Consider the following 23,722-nt stretch of genomic DNA (forward strand, 5'->3'; position numbering starts at 1 on the left):
ATTTTTGGCTCATACCAATCCCATCCCATCACAGCATATACCAATCACGAAGTAGCCAATCAGAACAAACTCTCTAATAGATGTTTTTTAAATCTTTCAACTTCCTTATAAACTAGTTAAATACCCAACTTTGCCCAGGTGATAATAAGGCTTAATGCAGAAAATTTATTTGTATTTACCATATACCAACATTCACCATTCTAACTTTGAAACTTCATATCATGAGAATTGTCGTTTATGTTGAAAATAAAGTTGAAATAGATGTTGAAATAAACTGAGAAAAAAAAACAACCATAAAAGTTTTTAATTTTTGTCAAACAACTGTGACTTTTTAATGTCATATTATGAGGAAATTGTTTTGTGCAGGTTCAATGAATTAAAATAAATAGACAATAAAAATGTTAAAATGGTAATGTGAAGTAGTTAGCTAGTAAAAACTAAATTGAGTCTGTTTTGCTCTGATTGCATTATAAGATAATTCAGTAAAGATACAGTTGATACTAGCGGAAAAAAACAAATAAAAATCTTGAATATGTTAAATTAATTATAACATTTATTGCATAGAACTGTGTGTGGTGTGCAGTGTGTGATGTGTAGTGTGTGGTGCATGGTGTGTGGTGTGTAGTGTGAGATGTGCTGTGTGTGGTGTGTGGTCCGCTGTGTTTGGTGTGTTGTGTGTGGTGTGTGCTGTGTGCTGTTTGATGGGTAGTGCATAGTGTGTGGTGTGTGGTGTTTAATTTTTGGTATGTGGTGTGTGGTGTGTAATGTGTGGTGTGCGGTGTAGGTGTGTGAAGTAGCTTTAGGTTTAGGTGTTGGGTTTGAGTGCGGGTGTGTGTGTTACACAGTAACCCCATGTGGCTTAGTGTGTGTGTGCGTGCGTGCGGCCTGTATGGCTTAATGAGTTAGCTGGCTGCCTCCTGAATTCGCTGTTTTGCTTTTCAACTCAATGGAATGCAGATTTTTTGTTGGTAAAATTTAATTGCTACAACTGTATATACCAATGTCAGATTTTAAGATTGTATTTAAATATGTGTATACAGTCAAACGTAGATAACTCGCCCACGAATAGCTCGAACACATGGTTAACTCAAACGGTTTCTTGGGTCCGTTCTCACGTAATGATAAATTGCTATAGATAACTAAAACTCAACTCTGTTAACTCGAACAGTTTTTTGCCCAACGGCTACCGAAACGGTTGTTATTGCTTTAGAAAATCCCTTTATTCCAAGCCATAGAGGTAAACCTCAACTTTTCATAATTCATAAGCGTCGTTATTACCACCATCGGCCAAATATTTTTGTCAGCGGCTTTTCTAAAGGTTTAGTGAAATTTGATTTATACCAAACATCCACATAGCGATCGCCCTTTGGAAGCAAGGAAAAGTGAGATAATCTTTGCATAAACTTCAAGAAAAATTGGCAAAATTGATCGTAGGTAAAACGCTCAAAAGAAAAAGAAGTATTTTCTTTTGAGCATTTCAACAACGATCAAGTTTTTCCAATGTCAATCTAAAAAAACGTCCTGGCAATAACATCACCTCAAACAACAAACCAATCTCAAGTGATAGAAAAATCTCTATACTTTTTGATAAAAACGTGTTAAACTTTACATTAGAAACATTTGATTTGAAACAAGTCATTTGTGCTTTTGATTTATATTATAGTTTGTATATGTACATGTATCTACTAATAATTAAGTAAATACATGGACTTGTGACAGTGCTCTGATAACTTGAACGTTCTGATAATTCGAACACCTTTGCTCAGTCTCGTGAAGTTCGAGTTATCCATGTTTGACTGCATATTTATTTATACTGATTTGAAAGTGGACAAAGGTTGTCGATCTTTATTCAGTCGATGCCGGATAATGACATCTATTCATCAATACATCGAGGGTTTGTCGCTCAGACTGATTTCGTAAACAGACATTCATTACTGTTACGTTATCTCCCTACAGTGTGCTACCTGCCAATGTATCGATAATATTGTTATTGCTATCGTTCAGTTATGTTGGAATTTCCTGTTAAGTTTTGCAAAACTCTTAATTTAATCCAGATTTGATGCACTAAAACTTGCATTTTACAGCCTACTGTAAAACATTCATTTAGTTGCCACTATATAAAAAGGGTTGAAAAAAACAGTGCCACCATTTAATTGAAAGTCAGTTTTATTCAACCACCACTTTTAATTTCTTTGATCTTTATGAATCCAAAATGAAAGGTGATCAGTAGAAAAGTGTCCACAAACTGGTACTAATAAACAAATACTGACTCGTTGACATCAATAATAATTAATAAGTTCATTGTTTTCATGGTTTTAGTGACAGTGTACATGAGTAGATCCATGGTTCATTACAATGATCAGAATCGCACTCTGATTCAACCGTAACAGTTTCAACGTAACTATAAGAACTAAATCTGATTCATTGTTTTCAGAAACATATGTAATATGGTTTGGAAACTGACTTGAAGACTTTGAAGCGTTTTGATGAATGATGGGAATTCTCTTGAGGAACCCCCTATTATGTAATAGCAACCATTGGTATGACGTATCAATGTCCGTATTGTAGCTCAAAAACATTTACGGCTTTTCTTTTACTTATAAAGCGACACTATTGAAATCATTAATAATTGTATCCCGCTAATATATTTTTATTTCAAGTTTTTGGTTTTTAGCTACATCTGTTATTGAGAGAACCTGGGAAACACGATTTGGCTTAAATCCTGAGAATTAATTTTCATTAATTAGTATCTTTTTACTTCTTTTTCATTCAGAATTTATCTTTCCACAATTCTGACAAGCTGATTGGACTTTCTAACCACAACTGCTTTCTTGAAGTTACCAGTAAATAAATAAAGGTGTGCACAGAACATAGTCAACCTGAATAATAAATTCTGACAAGCTGATTGGACTTTCTAACCACAACTGCTTTCTTGAAGTTACCAGTAAATAAATAAAGGTGTGCACAGAACATAGTCAACCTGAATAATAAATTATGACAAGCTGATTGGACTTTCTAACCACAACTGCTTTCTTGAAGTTACCAGTAAATAAATAAAGGTGTGCACAGAACATAGTCAACCTGAATAATAAATTATGACAAGCTGATTGGACTTTCTAACCACAACTGCTTTCTTGAAGTTACCAGTAAATAAATAAAGGTGTGCACAGAACATAGTCAACCTGAATAATAAATTATGACAAGCTGATTGGACTTTCTAACCACAACTGCTTTCTTGAAGTTACCAGTAAATAAATAAAGGTGTGCACAGAACATAGTCAACCTGAATAATAAATTATGATAAAAGTAGTATGAGTTGCTGATGTTATTTCCTTGATAATGCACGGCTTATGCATTTATTCTGTGCATATCTTTTAAAAACCTTTTGTCTCTTCATCCTTATCTCTTTGCTGGTTGAGAGCTCTTGTAGAGCATAAATTGTCAACTTACTGTATTTAGACACAAGGAGTAGCAATAAATAATAGAAAATATTACCTACTTATTTTATTAAAGAACAGGAAGTAAAGAGTGACAAGCAGTCTCTGACAACATTGTATGATTTTGCTCACAATATTCACCATTGAGATAACCTCAGCTAGTTTCCTTTTATAATAGTTTATTCTTTATTCTAATTTACCAGCTCTTCACTAATACACACTAATTATTAACAATAACATTTACTAGTTGATATATTTTAGTAAATTGAAATTATAGCATAGACCCAGAAGATTTTGTTCTAACAATAATCCACTGCCATAGGTCGTTGTGCTTGTATCCAAAAATTAACAAGAAATACTTTACTCAAATCTTGATTGGTCAAAAAATATTTAACAAACTATCGTTGACTTGCTAAAAACCTGTTGAAGAATATGGGTAAAACACAGTTTGAATTTGTTCTATTTGCGAATGGTTGTACGATTGAGGCAACCAACCAGAGAAAATTGAGTGCGGTTGCATTTTTAAGGCATTAGACCTACAAGCTAGCAGCTGCAATACGACCAATGAGAGATGAGCACTGCACATTTTAAGTTTTTAACTGTGATGAAGTGTTTTCAATTTTAATTGTAAAATATCTTAACTGTCAGATTACCTAAAACATCAAAATCAATTGCAAATAATAGAACAATATCAATACTTAATGATAAAATATATTAAAAGGGTGTGCAAGTTCTTTTCTGATTTTTAATACAAATGGAAATATCTGTTTGCTAGAAATAAATCATGAGCTGACAACTTCTGTTGAATCAAACTTGATTAGAACTTTTCAAGTGTCCTTTTATTTATAGAGTAAAGCCACCTGTGAGGAGGCGGGCCCACATACATTGATTACTACCCTAGGACACTTATGTATTCGCGGCATCTAACTTTTGCATTTTCGCGGCAACATCCTCTTGCGAAAATTTCATGAGTATAGCAAAACTATCATAACGAACGAGCGGAAACGCGAAATTAAATGGCTTTTTTCATTGATATTCACAATAATATCGTCATATTAGAAATGCAGGCAATTTCGTGTGTGGTTGGCTCATTGGGCAATTTTTGCTAAACTCATTATAGCTAATACACCGACTGAGCAACATGGCCAAACCAATTAAGATATTAAGTTTCTTTGGAAAAGCCTAGACAAATGAAGAAGATGATGATATTAGTTTAGTCATTTAATTTGTAACTGATGAGGATGACAGTCTGGTAGGAAAGTCATAAAATTAAATAATAATTATTGTGGTGATGAATTTTATTACCAACCAATAGCAATAACAACCCGGAGCCATGACCACAGCGGCAACGCGTGCTATAAATACTTGAATTCTAATATTGGTACCACATCAGTCACTGTGGCAGGGACGTTGACGTCATTGATAGTCCAGGAATCAAATGGCAGCAAGCAATCAAATTGCATTATTGATCTCACCTACACATTTCTACCTGCGGTTCACAAATACAAACTACCATACTTTTCGGTCTATTAGCCGCTACTTGTTTCTGATGATTTGAGCCATGCGGCTTATATAAGGGTGCGACTGATCTGTGGCTTTTTCTTTCACCGCTAGGGCGCACTAAAGGGAATCTCCAATTAGTGCGCTCTAGCGGTGAAAGAAAATATGAAACAATGCCTCACAGTACTGTCCCGTTAGACACTGAATTAAAAAGCGTCGATAATACGAAACTGTGCCATTCTGCACTGTTCCGTTTTAAACGGCAAAGTTGCTGCCACGTTAAATAGCACAGTCTTTATAGTTCTGCGGCCTATACAAAGGTGCGGCTTATGTATTGCTTTATTATCGTTTTTTGGAAAATAAAGCAGATGCAGCTTATATAGAGATGCGGTTTATAGTCCGAAAAGTACGGTAGTCCCAAATTGAAAAATATTTTGTACCAGTGAACTAGACCTGAGGAATCTAATGATGTTTGCTCCGCTGCATTTATTTTCACATCACTATATTTTCGCACTCATCAGAGCTGCGAAATTAAGTTGCAGCAAAATTTTACTACGTATGCTACTCATGAAACTAAATCCTAGCGAAATATAAGTGTCCTAGGGTATAGCATATGTACCTGTTGATACTTGTCAGCTACCCCTGGAGACCGGACTATGCAAAGATAACCAAATATTGTGGCGAAAAATAGACAGAAAATATGTAGTATTTATATACTGAGGTGTGAAAGGAATGGGAATAGATTGAGATGAAACCTGTTTAGTATTGTAAACAATCGGGTCTTTACTATAATAGGAGTTGTCTCTGTCTGTTTGAAGCCATGCTAAGAACGTTTGGAAAAATATGTTATAAAATATGTACTATTTTAATATGAATGTTGTGAAAGGAAAGAGAATAGATTTTAGTGAGTAAGTGGTTGAGATAAGAACTGTTTAATATTGTAAACAATTCAATCGTTACTATAATGGGAGTTGTCTGTCTTAAACTGTGCTTTAAATGTTAGGGGAAAAAGACTCCTCACAGGGCATTCGAAACAAGATATTTGGCTTCCCAATTAAGATTGCTACGATCTGTTAAACTCAACCACTTGGTTGTATTCTGGAATAACTGTACACATACTTATTACACAAGCACAGGACTGCCAGTGTACCAGTTTGTGATCATCACTTCATATCTGTTTCTGATTTTGCAGCCAATTCTCAAGAAAATCATGCTTGATAAAAATCACTTTTTCAGCATGAACAATAACTGCATTTGTCTCCCTTGTTTACATTAATGTAAATTGTTTGGGCTGGCACACACAATGCTAACGGAAGTTCATCTCAACAATAACTTGTAGACATTGATTGTTTTGCTTGAATCCAACTAGTAATGAAAAATAATTTACCTAAATCTTGGTTTGTCAATAAATATAAAAAAACATTTTACGGCTGATTGAGATTTTTTAGAGAAAACAGGTAAAATTCAGTTTGAGTTTGTTAAATTAACAAATTGCAATTAAATTTCAAGTAATTGTACGATTGAGACAACCAATCAGAGCAGATAAAGTGTGACTGCATCTTCTGAGACAGTACAAGCTAGCTGCTGCTAAGAACCAATGAGAGATGAGGCATTTGCAGTGTAACCACAATAGGAACTATATATTTAAATGTAACTACGATTATAAAGTTTAGATAAAATATTGTTTCATGTGGGGTTCGAACTTGTGACATTCCATCTGGTTGACCAATACTCTAACTTATCTTGTTGAAGGCTGTAAAATTATTGCAAGAATGCTCTCAGCACGGTTAGAAACAGATAGACTCACATCTTGGTCTGTCTCTGTGATCAAGGCCTCACTGCTCACCAAACACAATGTTTGTAATCCAGTTTTTTGTCCCTATGTTGAAAGGATTTTTATTGTTCTTTTCCTATTGGTATTGGCATCAGCTGTTGTTATGTTTATGTTTGCAGTGATACCCGTCTCTGTTGACATGTACATCTATTTTATTTTGTATTTGCCTATGATTGTTGGAAAAAAACTTTCAATATAGCCTCAGATACATTGATATATTATACGTTTCAAATACTCTAAAGAGTTTATGAAAGAGTAGAATTTGTGCCATTGTTTTTCTCTTACTGTTGTGTAAACATATGTTAGTAACCAATGCTGATGATTGGATAAATAAGATGTCATATATTTATCACTTTTAAACATAAACAACTGTTAGGTACGTCATTTTAAGGGAAGTCTGAATGTTTTGACTGCTACCAAGTTTGGTCAGTTTTAATCTTGAAACATCCTGGCACTCAGACCACCTATAAGAACCAACAAAATCTTACAGGATGGAAGAATATCTATACTTTCTGATATAATCTACTAGAATTTGATGTGATCACATCTTTAAGGATCAGAGATTTTTGAGTTTTAGTTTATTCTAACACCTCGACAGCTGTATTGGCTGAGTGGTCAAGAGTGCCTGACATGTGAATAACAAGTTGTAGTTTGGTGTCACTAATGTTAAGTTGTAGAACCTTTAGACCACCAGAAAGGTGGCAAGAAGTACATCCTATCACACATTGCTGTAGCTGTAAAAAGAGAAATACTAAAACATGGTAGTAACCGGCAGTCTTGTTGGCACAAAGTTTGATTTTGTAGTAAACCTTTTGTTTCCAATAGCTATAACAATGATTCACTTTTTATTGCTGTAGTTTGGCGAATTCAAATACAGCCATAAAATCACGAAAAAATTACCAAATTGAGGATATATGGCCTATAAATAGCAGCTGTGGCCTTGTGGTCTAGCACGCTTGACCTACAAACAACATATTGTGATGTCAAAAAGTGATCTAAAAGTGTCATTGCTTGTAACAACAATGGTAATTTTACCTGAAATTACTGCAACTTGATATGTCTCAAGTATTGGAGGTTTTCTTACTGCTGGGTTCATGCATGTTCAGATAAGCAGTTTTGTTCACCAATGCTCTCGAGGGTGAACTTCCACTAAATTTCACTTGGTTTCAATAGAAACTATTGTATTTTTCTATTATTTGCGATTGTTTTTCACGCTTGATGCGTCCTGACTTCAAAAATGTTTCAAAATTAAAATATACCAAACTTGATTGCAGTTAAAATAATCAGAAGATAAATACATCCTAAATGACAACACTAATTGCTATTGTTGAGACAGTTAATATCAGCTTTTGTATTGAAGTTGTGGCACTACGTGTTTCTATGTTGTTGATCTATTTACTACTATAGACATTATACTGGCACTTTCAAATGAACAGAATGTTTTAACCGCAATCAAGTATTGTATATTTTAATTATAAAATATCATTGAAGTCAGGTCACCCCAAATGCCAAAAATAATAACAAAACAAAACACTGATATCTTTAGTTAAAATCTACTAAAATTTGGTGCAAGTTGAACTTTAAACTGGCAGCCATATTGGGTCTCCACCAGCATATTACTTAGAGGGTTTAAGTATATGCAGAAGAGCAGCGGTGATAAGGTGTCACCTTGATAGATGCCTCACTTGATTCCGACACTAGTCAACTTTTTACCATTGGAGGCCAGCTCTGTTTTCGGTGGGTCAATAACATCTTTATGAACTCTACAACTGCATGGAAAAAATTCTACAACCTTATTCACTCAATGATCCAACTCTGGAGAATTGAGTCATAGACTTTTTTGTAGTCAATTCAGGCCATAGAAAGATTGTGTGTTGAGTCAAAATTATTAGAATCAAGGGAAATATAAGTTTACTTTTTATTAGAGCTGATATAGTTCTACATATATATTTTTTCCTTTGAGGTATTTAAACTAAGCATTGTGAATCATTGTAGATATTGCAGAGTTGTTATGAAATTATAATTCTTCCATAATTACTCAACAAATGAGTTACTATATTATTTGTATTTATTTGACATGTTGATTAATATAATTGCAGTTACTTGACATTCAGAATGTAGTTTAGCTAGCCATAGGGAGTATAAACAGAGGGAAAAATTAATGCCACAAGTTGGTCTTGAACCCACATACTTACAGAACTTAGAGGACATATAATTTTTATACTCCTTTCTTTTATAGGTCACTGAAGGCATGTGAAAAGAACAGTCAGATCTGATGAATAGGACATTTGATTCCCAAAAGAGAACTGACTGACTTGCGTTTAATCAAATGTGTTCAAATACTACTTCAAATAGCTTGTTGTTATTTAACAAATTAGCACTTTTGTACATTTGATAAAAGTTAACTTGTGTTATTAATGTACATGTATAATTGTATCCTTTTTTTGCTTTGGTAATTTAGGGTCAAACATAGACTGTAGAAACCAAATTATCAAATATGCTTCTGTTTGTTTTGATCATTTCATAAGTAGATACACGAGATATATCAAAAGCAAGATGCCCAAACCCCTGGTTAAGGAAGGTCCCTAGCTCGTCCCTTATTGCTAGCTCTCAGTTTTTAGGTTACTATGTAATGTAGGAATGCCTCCATAATCATGAGCCTTGTTATTCACTTTACTGATAGCACTGATTGGGGAGGCAACTGCTATTAACCATTTCTTGCATTTCCGAAACTGACTCTAGTACTGGTATCAGGAACTAACAAGGAAATAATCTCTTCACTACTGCTTTTTAGTAGTAACCAAGTTTCACCCATTCTCTTACTTATGTTCTAATCTAGTTTGTGATGAAGATGTTATATAACAGGAGTAGCTGTGTGTGTTAAACTCTACATTCTGTAAAATATAGTTGTTGCGTTTTTCAAGTTGATTAGCAGTTTTCACTATCAAACAAGTTTGTCAGAAAGATTTATAATAAAGATAATGGTACCTTGCCTCTTGTCTCCAGCGACTAACTAGTTTACACATTTCTCTAAATGATAAATGGATAGATACGCTGGTTGCTGTTTAAGGTCTCTGATAACATGCTAGCGCTTTCATGAAAATAATACAGTGGCTACATTCTGACCAGTTAACAATATCTGTTCTGGCTGTATATTAGTCAATGTAGTTACTAGTAGCCACTACTATAATCTATTGGTAACTTCTCTAGTTTGTTAAGTAAGGTTCTCTGTCGACCACTAATACTATCTAACATGAGAATGCATGATGATAATTAGGAGTTATCTTTTCTTTGTCAATATCTATGTTGAGCTAACACAGTAGTTATTCAATTATACTATTATATTACCATATCTATCAGAAGAAGACAAGCATGTAAATTAATATAAAATTTTAGCACTGCACAAATATGGTTGTTACACTTGTTGCTGGATTTTTACACCACATATTGACTTTCTTTAGTAGACTTGGCAAGCTTCCAGACGGCAATGCCACAATAAATTCAGCTCTATACAAGCTTCCATGTTATACGCACTGCAGTCGTGTGTCAATCAACAAGCTTTCTTCTAGTAGAGTTGGCAAACTTCCAAAAATTCAATTCGCTGCGAAGAACAGTTTTGTCTTGATTAATAGTTTATCTTTATCATTCTTAGTTACTATTTAGGAAAAAATTATAATTGACTAGCTCTGTGAACTGACCTTTTAACCTTTCGTACAGACAGATAATAGTCTCCAGTTAACAGATTACAGTAAATGAGTGTATCTATTCTCATGCTGATTGTTCATGATGAAAACTATGTTATAACATACTACATGTGCTAATCATAATATGCACTTATGTCTGTTTTCTGTAACCTGCAGTTTTTCTTATCTACCTGCAAACATTCACAACATTCAGTATAGCGGGGCATTTCTATTAGATGCTTTATAACTTTTCTAATTGCTTTTTACCAGCTTTCTTCTAGAAGGTTTGGCAAATTTCCAGGTTTCGTTGGATTTTATTTCTATGGATGTTTATCAAGGAAAGTTCGAAGAGCTCTCTGACCTTTCACCTATTAACGTATTCTACTGCCCTGCTATGATAGTCTCACATTTTCTGCCTAAAGACAATATAATTTATTACAAACATTTAAATTTCAAAAAACGCAGAGTAAAATATCCAAACAAGTATAACAATGAGACATTCTGGTCCACAAATGCCTGAACCCAGCCTCAAATATACAGGCATTCAAACAGCCCAACACATAAAATCAAACATACATATTCAGGCACTACAAGGATGCATGTAGTTGTTAACATGGATACAAATACCATGATATGTACACCCATGCATGTATATTGTAGTAAAATTAGATAGCACTCATCACATTGGCTGCAATTAACCATTCACATACAGTTACTAAAACGCATCTTGTTTATTTAAACTGTCTATTAATGGGGTTGACCTCAGCGGCTGCACTGGAATCCTGACGCCACCTCTGTGATGTAACCGGATGGGTAGGATTAGTCATGCTGTCCTTAGGATGTGGATGTGGATGGCCAGTATTTTTTGCACTAATTACCCTATGTCCTTAGTTGACCTCCTGTGTATATATATATAGCTTCACAGTTTATCTTCAAGTCAGACTAGTTGGAATTGTAGTAGAAAGAAGAACAGGTCAGTGAATTACACCATATTTTTCTGTCAAATTTGAAGAATGAACTATGCTTTATTATTGCTTTGTTTTTGCTTGTTATATAACTATTCAAATATGGATTTTGTCTAATTAGTACTATGTAATTGCAGGCTTCACGGTACTGGATAATGCCTTACTTATTGCTAATAAATCAGTTATGAGGCAAACTTCCAGATCAGTAAAGTCTCCTTAACCCTTTGACAGGGGAAACGACCAGAATGTCGTTTACCGGTTGCGTGGGGAAACGACATTTATGTCTATTTCGGTAGACGTTTATAAAGCTGTCGTATAGTAACGTTAAACAAAGGATATGAACACTAGTAAGTTTTAAATATCATCAACAAGATATCAGTCGATGATTTACAATATGAAACGATTATCTGAGAGGCGTTGCTTTGTGCTAAAAGCTAAACAAATCGCGATTCCTTGGAAAAGATTAAAAGTTGGAAAAACCAGTCAACGTCGGCTCGACTTTCAAAACGGTAAAATAAAAGATTATTTTATCCTGCGATTGTTAGTGATTTTTTGTCTGATCAGAATAAAATTAATTCAAATGATAAAAGTGATGTAAACTTTTTTGGACTTGGAATATTCAGAGAAAACGATCGTTATGGTGGCTCGCACGGCTCGTTATAGCGTTTGACTCTACCGAAAAAGATGCTTCCAAGCATTTCATAAAGGGACAATTGCACATGGTTGTAATTTTTTTTGAGTAGTAGATATGTGAATGAATGTATATGTACAAAAAATTTTGTTCATTGAACTAAATTTAAGATTTGAGCTATGCATGTTCATAAAATATCGACTTTTTTGAATTTTCGAAAATAAATTACACGAGTCTCGGTTGTTTTTGGGGGGGCTTATACCCGGTCAAAGGGTTAATTACGCATTTCCAAATAACAATCCGAGTTTTCGGGGGTTTTTTACAAAACCCTACAGTAAAGCCTTAGCTCTATGTTAAGGAGGAGAATTAGTAGCAACGTACCGCTACACCAACAGAAGCATTAGTAGCAACGTACCGCTGCACCAACAGAAGCATTAGTAGCAACGTACCGCTACACCAACAGAAGCATTAGTAGCAACGTACCGCTACACCAACAGACAGACAGCAGATTGAGAAAGTCACAGAACGATTAAATAACATTAGTAGCAACGTACCGCTACACCAACAGACAATCAATTGAGAAAATCACCAGAATACTTTCAACAGCTTAAACCGTTGTCAGCAACCGATGTATACAGATACATCATAAAACTGCACAACAAACATTTGCCATATTGATCTACTAGAGACATCTATTAGCAGCGAGGACAGACCAAGCACTATCACCAGAAGCTGCGCCAGCAACACCACGGAACTCCAGATAAGTCTGAAGCATAAACATATTGGACATTTTAGTCATTTAGTAATGTTTTATATTAATCGTCTATAGAAGTTTTATAGTATTACTTCGCTGCAAACTTACTAAAAGTTTGTGAAAAGTTTTTTTTTAAAGGTAGTTATTTTCATTTCGTTAATGTCTTTGTAAGCCAATCACATCCACTTTAAAGGCATCCTACTTGGTGTTAAACTTAGTCAATTTGTAAACATGTCCCAGGATCAGGGGTCGGCCTCCAGTGCTGAGGAGAGCCTTGTTGATAGCCAATCTGGTCAGGACAAATCAGTTTTAAATAACTCAGTAACAGAGCAGCCCGCAGATGTGAATGCTTCTAGCACAAATCTTAGTCATAATAGCATAAGCTCCGATGATGATGATTTAAAAAGTGATAGCAGCAGTCGAGTTAGCGTAGAACGCAAACCAGTTAAAAACTCTAGTAACGAACCTAGCACAAGGCCGGTCAGAACTACTAGTCTCAGTTTAAAAGGAAAGGAAATTAAGATTAGTTCCTTAAATTTGGATTTAGGTAGAAAAATTAATTCTCACATCAGGTATTTCAATCAGATACAGTTAGATATGGCTGAGGGAATAACTCTTGATGACCTAACTACCTTGAGTGATGAAATGAATGCCGAAGCATTGGTTGTGTCAAACATGTACAATGACCTCTGCAGGCTGTGTGACAACAAGCCTAGTGCACAAAGAGAAAGGATGTTCCAATTTCATGATGCTGCTGTCTCCAATTTCAATGAACTAGTAGAAAAGCAGGTACAAGATTTACAACTGCAAGAGTTAGAAGAGGTAGAAAACTCTATCCAGCAAGCAAATGAAGAGATGGAAGAAGAAACAAGACTTTTTGAAGAGTACATGAATAAAATGAAACAAAAACCTCTCCAGATCTCTTTGACTGCAAAAGAAAAGGTTAAGGCCGGCCAAGTGATCTCAACACGAGAGAGCACAGAAGCCAAGGCAAGGAGCTCCAGAGAGGCAACGGCATCTGCTCCAACACAGAGATCCACCAAAATGTTACAAACATCTGGATCGACAAGCTACAATGAGCCCTTTAAAGATGGCTCACACCCCCTACCATTGAAAAGATCAGAGCAGGTGTCAGAAGTTAGCTCCCCCTTGCCAACCGTACACAGCGAAAGGCAAGAACTGGATGCGGTCAAACACCTCGCAGAAAGTTTAGCTGCTGCCATAAACTGCAGCAAGAAGTCTGTAGAGCCTTCCATCTTTGAAGGAGATGTGTTGCAATTTTCCGATCGGGAAGTCGACTTAGATACATATTTGCGTACAGAAAGAATCAAAGGTCATGAAAGACTGAGACATCTCAAAAAGTTTATCAACGGTGAAGCTAGGAAGTGTATAGAAGGATACTTCACCACTAACACAGATGATGCCTACCTCGCAGCTAGAGCTGCGTTAAAGGATCGCTATGGTAATGAACAAACTATTGCCAGAACATTTCGCCGCAAGCTAGATGCATGGCCCAAGGTTCAACCAAGAGATTGGAAAGCACTAACTGAATTCAGCGACTTTCTGTGTCACTTGAATAGCGCAATGGTAACGATCAAGCCCTTAAAGATTCTGAACGACTGTGTTGAAAATGAGAAAATCTTAGAAAAGGTACCAGACTGGCTTAGAATCAAGTGGGCCCATATTGTAGCCAAAGCAGTGAGGTGTGAACAACGTGGTGACGACAGGTACCCAAACTTTCACGAGTTTTCAGATTTCATTAAAGATGAGGCATACGTCATGTCACTTCCCATATCACAAGCTGCTACTCCCAGGATAAAAGATAACAAACTCAAAGCAACAAGAACTTATTTCTCCGCAACTACAGAAAGAGAGGATGCATGCCTTTTCTGCAACCTCAAAAATCACAAGACAACTGATTGCCGACGGCTACAAGACAAGTCAAAGGAAGATAAGAACAAATTTGTGCGAGAGAAGGGTTTATGTTTCCGGTTTTTCTCCAGTGGTCATAGATCGAAGGGCTGTAAAGCAACACTAACTTGCAACATATGTCACAAGCACCACGCCAGTACCAATCATGATCCCAATTGGAATGAACACCGTGAAAAAAAGTTAGACAGAGCAGGAGAAAAACCCGAATCTAAGCCTACTAGCAAAAAAGAACCACCAACAAAGGTCAAGGAAACCAAGCCGCTCCAGCATGAAAAGGCAGTCACGGATATCAGTGTCAAAGCTTCTAGCACGCTGAACGAGCTGAGTGTCAGAGGTATCAGAACAAGGCAAGGTCTTACAAGCATGGCTATCCCTGTTTATGTATCAGCAGGTACAGGAGCAGAAATGCTGGTATACGCCTTGTTAGACAATCAATCAGATGCATGTTTTATTTCAAGAGATGTCATACGTACTCTAAAACCCAAAGTAACCAAAGTAGAACCTGTAAAAATTTTTACCTTATATGGTGAGAAGGAAACAGATCTTAACCGCTATGACTCGATCAGATTAAGAGGCTACTCTACAGACTATCACACCCTCATCAGTGTGTTTGAACAACAAAAAATTGCCTTAGACAGGGAGCAACTGCCGACACCTGAAAAGGCAGAAAAGGTGAATCACCTGCGCTCAATAGCTAATCAAATGCCTCCACTACTTGACATACCTATTGGGCTACTGCTTGGAATGAATTACCCGGAGCTAATACAACCTCTAGAAATCAAGCCAGCACCTGACAATGCACCTGGCAAACCCTTTGGCGTTCGCATGACATTTGGTTGGACAATGTGTGGTGGATCATCTTCAAGCAGAGCAGCAAGAAACAAAACTGTATTCAAGATCAACCTAAAATCGGACACAGAAATACTCAGGGTCTTGGAGCGTGACTTTCAAGACATTGAACAAGACAAATCCATGTCACAAGAAGATATAAAATTTCTTCAAACGCTTGAATCCGGAACTACACAAAATCAGCAGGGCAATTACATCTTGCCACTGCCATTCAAAAGGAACCCTGACCTACCAAACAACAGAAGTCAGGCCGAGAAGCCTCTAACCTTGCTGATGAAAAAGCTACAAGCTGACAAAGGGTATAGCCAGGAGTATGTAAAATTCATGAATGATCTTATTCTTGCTGGTCACGCAGAGCAAGTGCCACAAGATGAGTTAGCAAAACATGTAGGTGTATGGTACCTGCCACATTTTGGGGTTCGTCACGCTCAAAAAAAGAAGTTAAGAGTGGTCTTCGATGCTCGTGCACGGTTCAAAAGAGCTGCACTAAATGATTTCCTTCACACTGGACCAGATCACATGAACTCCTTGTTAGGCATACTACTGCGATTCAGAAGAGAGCCAATTGCGTTCACCTGTGACATACAACAAATGTTCCATAACTTTTTAGTAACACCTCAACATCGAGATTATCTAAGATTTCTTTGGACCAATGATGACTCAAAAATTATACAAGAATTCCGCATGAAAGTGCACTTATTTGGGGCAACTTCTTCACCTGGTGTAGCTACCTTTGGATTACGAAAAGTGGCAGAGGACTACCGCAACATCTCAACTGAAGCAACAAGGTTTCTAAAAGACGATTTTTACGTAGATGATGGGGTTACTTCAGTGTCTACTCCACAAGAAGCAAAAGAGTTGATCAAGGCAGCTACAACCATCTGCACAAAGGCAAACATTAGACTGCACAAGTTCACATGCAACAATGAAGAGGTATTGAGCACTCTTCCAATTTCTGAAAGAAAAGAGGTCAGTAAAAGTATTGACATCTTTAAGGACAGTTTGTATTGTGAACGAACACTTGGGATGGAATGGAACATATGTTCAGACACATTTCACTATACAACACCTACATCGGCTAAACCAGCTACAAGGCGCGGCATACTTTCTACAATCGCTAGAATCTATGACCCCATTGGATTTGTCAGCCCAATTGTCCTCAAAGGCAAGCAAATACTTCAACAAATTACAATGGCGAACCAATCTTGGGATCAGCTGTTGAACCCAAGTGTGAAATTAGAGTGGGACAAATGGTACGCCGGGCTAAGTAATTTGCCATTACTAAAGATCAAACGATGTTTTAAGCCTTCCGAAGAGGTTAAGGTAACAGAATTACATCACTACAGCGATGCTAGTCTACAGGGGTATGGAGCTTGCTCTTACCTGAGACAAATAACTAAAGATGGCAAGGTAAGTTGTAGTCTCCTACTTGCCAAAGCACGAGTTACACCACTCAAGACCCAGACAATACCCAGACTAGAACTTCAAGGGGCTGTAATTGCAACAAGACTCGCCACAACCTTGCGGAAAGAACTAAAGATCAAGATAGACTCAGAGTTTTTCTGGACAGACTCAAAGATAACACTTGGTTACATAGCCAATGATGCCAAACGCTTTCATATGTTTGTTGCTAACAGAGTGCAAGAAATCAAACAAACGACAACACCACAGCAATGGCACCATGTCCTATCCAACGACAACCCAGCAGACTTGGTCTCCCGAGGAGCAACAGTTTTAGAATTGTCTCAAAAAAGCATATGGTTTGACGGACCAACTTACCTACAACAAGCCGATATTACAGACTATATAGTCAAGACTTCAACAGAAAGAAAGGTTGATGAGAAAGATCCTGAAGTTAGGAAACTAGCAGCCTTCTCTACAAAGACAACTACTAAAGTGAAGCTTACATACAGGTTCGCCAAATTCAGTAATTGGAAGTCACTGATACGCAGCATAGCACTTCTAAAAAACTGCGCAAAAGCCAAGAGCTGGAAAATCACCAAACCAAGTTTAGCAAACTTGAATGATGCAGAAAACTTCATCATCAAGAAGGTTCAGCAGGAGAAATTTCTAAAAATGGAAAAAGATAAGACACTGGTCAAACTAAACCCTGTACTCGATGAGAACGGTATGATCCGCATTGGTGGGATAGCTGAAAGGGCTTCTGGGTTGCATCATTTACAGAAGCATCCATTGATCATCCCTAAAGCATCTCACATCGGCCACCTATTAAGCAAGCATTACCATGAGAAGATTTATCATCTGGGTCAGAGGAGTACCTTAGCAATGATAAGAGATGCAGGATTTTGGATCCTCAATGGAACAGGGCAAGTGAAGTCACTAATTAGAAAGTGTGTTGGCTGTGCAAGACTTCGCAAACCACCACAATCTCAGTTAATGGGTCAACTGCCAAAAGAGAGAGTAGAACAAACTCCACCATTCACGCATGTGGGAATGGATGTATTTGGTCACTTCAATGTTCGAGACAGGCGCACCGAGTTGAAACGATGGGGTTTACTGTTGACCTGTATGTATTCACGGGCTATACACATCTAATTGCTTGAAGACCTCAGTTCCGATGCTTTGATAAATGCTTTGAGGTGTTTCATGGCAGTTCGAAGTCCAGTTAATGCAATCCATTGCGATAATGGAACCAACTTCGTCGGCGCCAAAAATGAACTTTACAGACACTCTCAAATTGCAAACAGGGAACTCCAAAATTACTTAGAGGACAACAGCATTACTTTCAAGTTTAACTCTCCAGACGCCAGCCATCAAGGAGGATCTTGGGAGCGATTAATAAGATCAGTAAGAGCTGTCTTGAATGGCATGTCCCTAAAATACAGTAAGAGACTGGACTCGCAAACCTTGAGAACTGCCTTTTTTGAAGCAGCAAGCATTGTCAACAGTCGTCCAATAACAGCAATGGGCATAAACAATCCAGAAGAGCATATCTTAACACCAAACCATCTATTGCCAATGAAAACGAAACAGCTTCTTGCCCCACCCCCGGGAAACTTCTCCCCAGATGAAATATACGGAAGGAAACGCTGGAAGATGGCCCAACAATTTGCGGAAGAATTCTGGACTATATGGAAAGCAGAGTACTTACAACAAATGCAGATAAGGCAGAAGTGGACCAACATTCAGCGAAACATTAAAACGGAGGATATTGTTTTAGTCAAAGACGAAAATGCCCCTCGATGTGACTGGAGAATCGGAATAATTATTGACACTATTTCCGATGCGGACGGGCTTGTGAGGAACGTGAAAGTACGTCTAGGTAACAAATACCTCGACAAAACCGGAAGACCTTTGGAACCACCCGTTACCCTAAGCAGACCAATACAAAAGATCGTGCTCCTTGAATTTAACTAGATTTAACTCTTGGCCACTCAATCTACATATAACCATTCAGCTATTTAGGTATACACCAAGTCGCATATTTAGTTCATGTTAAACAACCATATCATATCACACAATTATAAAAAGCCAATGTAATAAATTTCATTTCCATTAAATTTAGGTGGGAGTGTAGTAAAATTAGATAGCACTCATAACATTGGCTGCAATTAACCATTCACATACAATTACTAAAACGCATCTTGTTTATTTAAACTGTCTATTAATGGGGTTGACCTCAGCGGCTGCACTGGAATCCTGATGCCACCTCTGTGATGTAACCGGATGGGTAGGATTAGTCATGCTGTCCTTAGGATGTGGATGTGGATGGCCAGTATTTTTTGCACTAATTACCCTATGTCCTTAGTTGACCTCCACGTGTATATATATATAGCTTCACAGTTTATCTTCAAGTCAGACTAGTTGGAATTGTAGTAGAAAGAAGAACAGGTCAGTGAATTACACCATATTTTTCTGTCAAATTTGAAGAATGAACTATGCTTTATTATTGCTTTGTTTTTGCTTGTTATATAACTATTCAAATATGGATTTTGTCTAATTAGTACTATGTAATTGCAGGCTTCACGGTACTGGATAATGCCTTACTTATTGCTAATAAATCAGTTATGAGGCAAACTTCCAGATCAGTAAAGTCTCCTTAATTACGCAATTCCAAATAACAATCCGAGTTTTCGGGGGTTTTTTACAAAACCCTACAATGGTAAATACCGAGGATACCGACACTGAGAAAACCGATAAAAAAGTGCAAGGATATCCTATCCGACACTAAATTGTATACCGGCCCAACACTAGTACTTAATCGGAATGACTCAATCATATTTCTGCATTGAGCCAATAGGCAACGTGTTTACAGCTCATGCGGAGCCGGGTTTCATTTTGAGGCCTTGCAAATTGTATCTCAAGTGATTTTTAATGATTTTTTTATTGAATAGTAGTAATAGTAGCTGCAAACCTTCCCAATATTTGTGTAAGAAAAATGTATTACATTGAGAGGGGTTTGAACTTGCACCCTTTTGGCTCGGGAAACCATGCTTTAAAGAGTGACTTGATACAATATTCACATTACAGTTATCTGGTATCAAAAGACTCACCACGTCTTACTTTGCTGTGTTATAGGTACAAAATATGTAGAAATGTGATCACAAGCTCTTTAAAGCTAAAAAAATAACAGTTAATCGCAGCCATCACAAGAACACCGTAGATTGGAATCTCTTTCCAAAGCGGCTCAAAAGAGATATAGTTAAAAATGATGGCTTCTGTTTAAACTTTTATACAACCTCAGTCGTCGAAATCTTTTCACAAATATACCTAACAAAATCAATAAAACCATGTGTTTGCATTGCAATAAAACCATTGCCCTTGCGCGTTATTTCATCATTTTAATGCTGTCACTTTGAGCACCTATATCTCAAAACCTACCGTAACAAAATGTTTAAATTTTTAACTTTAGATCGAAGGAGTGCATATCATTCTTTGTTAAACATAAGGAGTCTGTTGGTCACCTGTGATAGTCGACAAATTCTGCAGAAATTGTTCGCGACGTCTGGCATGAAATATGGATCGCATGATCAGATTACGACTAGATAAATAAATGTATTTTAGCTGTGAAATCTTTTAAAGTTTTATTGCTTCATTTATGATAATGATTTACTTCAATTGGATTTTATTAGTTGTGTATTTCAGAAACAAGCGTGATTGCGAGGCTGCTTGTTCCTACCCAGCAGACTAATGTGAACTTACACCGGTAAAATAACCTTGTAGTGCTCAGCTGAACTGGGGCAGCAGCAACGACAGTGGTGTTGGAGTTCATCTCCACCAGAACTCTAACAGTTTTTACTAAGTTTAGGTGGTCAGGAAGGAGATATGACAGGTCCATTTATGGAAGATGCAGAAAGAATGAGAACAGATTATTTTAAGTGAAACTGACCCTATATAACTGACCCCTGCATCTATACCGACCCTGTTACTACTTGATTGTCATAACAACTGGTTTTATTAACCAGTTTACCGCTACAACTCCATGAGATAGATTATGAGGCTATATGCATTGTCTACGGGTTAAAATTAACTTTCACTTTATCAAGCAAACAACTATAAACTCTTTGGGAAGACCACGCACCGTATACTGAGGCTCGCTACACCTTTTGAATAGGCTTAGAGTCACATGGTACGGCTTTAGTAGACTCTGTGCCAAGTGTTTCGGATTAGTGAGTAGTTGGTTAATTAATTAGCATATTGTGTCAGTAATTAAACAAATGGAAACTATTATCTACATGTGTTGAGCCAATAGAAAATGTGTTTACAATCCATCCTGCTTTCAGTTTCTCTTTTGGTAAAGACTTAATTCTTTATAACAATTTCTTCTTAACGATGCCCAGCTGTGTCAGACACATTAAACTTACTGATGTTTCACTAATTCTATATCTATGAGCTTTTTATGTTGTATCTATGGCATCTATGGGGTCTCTATTGAACATTACTATTACTGAGAGTGATTATTTTTAGCATTAGAAATAATGACTTGAGCTATAAATCATCAATATCATTATAGATATCAATTATATCTATATTGATATTATAATAATATCATATAGATATTATTATAATATCTATATGATATTATATATATGATATATGTATATATCATATATATATATGATATAATATCATTATTATTATAATATCATATAATATTATAGAATAATATTATATGATATTATAATAATAATGATAATATAGATATAATCGATATCTATATTATATCAATATAGATATCGATAACTCATATAATATCATATCGGACATGCTCACGGAAATTGTGAAAAATAGCTGAAAAAAGTTAGAGCTCATTCCGCAACACATTTGTGATTAAATCGGTATCAAAAAATAAATAATTAAGTTTAGTAGCGAAAGAGTTAATTAAGAAATATTAACTATAATAATTGCAGGGTATGTCTGATGTCAAGGTAGAGTTTACGATAAAATATTGCACTGCACAGGATTCGAACCTGTGACATTCAGCTTAGTAGGCAGACACTGTATGTATACACATGTAAAACACATGTATTACCTGCATCAATCAACCCTCTTTATCTGTGCTCCATCATAATACTGTATAATCTGTTACCATACTCTAGATACCCGGGATATTCTGGAATATCCTGGATATCCTTGAATATGAATTGCTACTAGTAAATACTAGTAGATATTCATATTATATATAGGTGTTTCATGTATTCATGTTATCATATCATGTTATCAGCTGAGACTTTATTCACTTTATTATAACAAATTAGCTTCATAGGTCATTATTAGGTTCTAAATTATGAACAAGGGCTTTAGTTTTTATTTTCTAGTAATTGTCTTCACAAGCTATATTATTCTTTTTATTGCATTCAGAGTTATGTTATAAAAATATGCTTTAAAAATTAATTTTAAAATTTAATGAATTGGTAAGTTATTTGAGCTCTTTATTATTAATATATTTTATTTATTTAAAGTTTTAACTCGCTGAAAAATCATTTTCCACTTTAACAAACTGTCCCTGGGTTGACTCTTTTAAGATTTCTACAATGCGCACATCTATGCAAGTTAGTGGAAAACCTGTGACAGAAAGTAACTCTTTTTACTAACCAGCTTTTACCACCGGATCTGTGTGTACTAGAACAGTAAACTATCATAGCAATGTGACTAGTTATTGTCATATGGGATCATCGAGGATAATTTTATTAATAACTAGTTATGCTAAGGCAGTCAATTAGTGCAGGTAATAATGCACTGGGTAGCCAAGCTTAAGGGTGTGAGTTCAAATCTTGGTGAAAGCATTTCTTTTCTGTAACATTTTAGCACGACTTTGGACATACAGACGCACCGACGACCCCGGCTTATATTATAGTGAAGATAATGGAATACACATTCATGTAGCTATATTTTACCAGCAGGAATGAGTGGCCTCTGTCTCAAAAATATGAGTTTTCAGGGCAACGGTTGGTAAACTTTTCAACCAGTGGGCCACCTTGACTTTTCAATTTTGACAGTTGGGCTGGGTCAACACAAGGTATGATCATTAGATGATTTACTAGGTTATGTAATAATAATCCATGAAATGTTGCGAAGATAAAGTCAAAAATTCTTGAAGTTACCTGTAAGTACATCATGGTGTTCCCAAAACACATCCCAACCAAATGAAAAATAATGAGGGTAAGAATAGCTGGAGTTGTCTCCTCGCTAGTCGATGCCCATAGATTTATTTTATGCATATCTTTTAAAGCTTTTGCTCTCTGTCCTTATCTCTTTGCTAGCTGAGAGCTCTCGTAGAACTTAAATTATCAACTTACTTTATTTAAACACAAGGAGTAACAATAAATAATATGAAATATTAGCTACATTATTTTATTAAAGTGCAGGATGTAAAGCATGACAAGCCGTGTCTGATAACATTGTAAGATTTTACTAACAGTATTCACCATTGAGATAACCTCAGCTAGTTTCCTTTTGTAATGGTTTATTCTTTATTCTAATTTACCAGCTCTTCACTAATACTCACTAATTATTAACAGTAAAATTTACTAGTTGATATATTTTAGTAAATTGAAATTAAAGTTTAGACCCAGAAGGTTTCATCCTAACAATAATTCGCTGCCAGAAAATTTTTTGTTTTTACCCAACCGATTATCACAAAAAAATAACCTAAATCTTGACTGGTCAATAAATA

At 36.1% G+C, this 23,722-nt stretch overlaps 2 protein-coding genes across 2 annotated transcripts; both read left to right on the plus strand.

The window, feature by feature from the left end:
• The first annotated feature begins 13,035 nt into the window (after positions 1-13,035).
• Positions 13,036-18,141, plus strand: LOC137398156 (uncharacterized). The gene has a single exon (XM_068084260.1). It carries the CDS (start codon positions 13,036-13,038, stop codon positions 18,139-18,141), a length of 5,106 nt encoding a protein of 1,701 aa, XP_067940361.1.
• A 51-nt stretch (positions 18,142-18,192) lies between these two features.
• On the plus strand, positions 18,193-18,963 carry LOC137398157 (uncharacterized). Its single transcript, XM_068084262.1, has one exon. It carries the CDS (start codon positions 18,193-18,195, stop codon positions 18,961-18,963), a length of 771 nt encoding a protein of 256 aa, XP_067940363.1.
• Positions 18,964-23,722: the final 4,759 nt, after the last annotated feature.

Source organism: Watersipora subatra, chromosome 6 (genome assembly GCF_963576615.1).
Source record: "Watersipora subatra chromosome 6, tzWatSuba1.1, whole genome shotgun sequence".
NCBI classification, from domain to species: Eukaryota; Metazoa; Bryozoa; class Gymnolaemata; order Cheilostomatida; family Watersiporidae; genus Watersipora; species Watersipora subatra.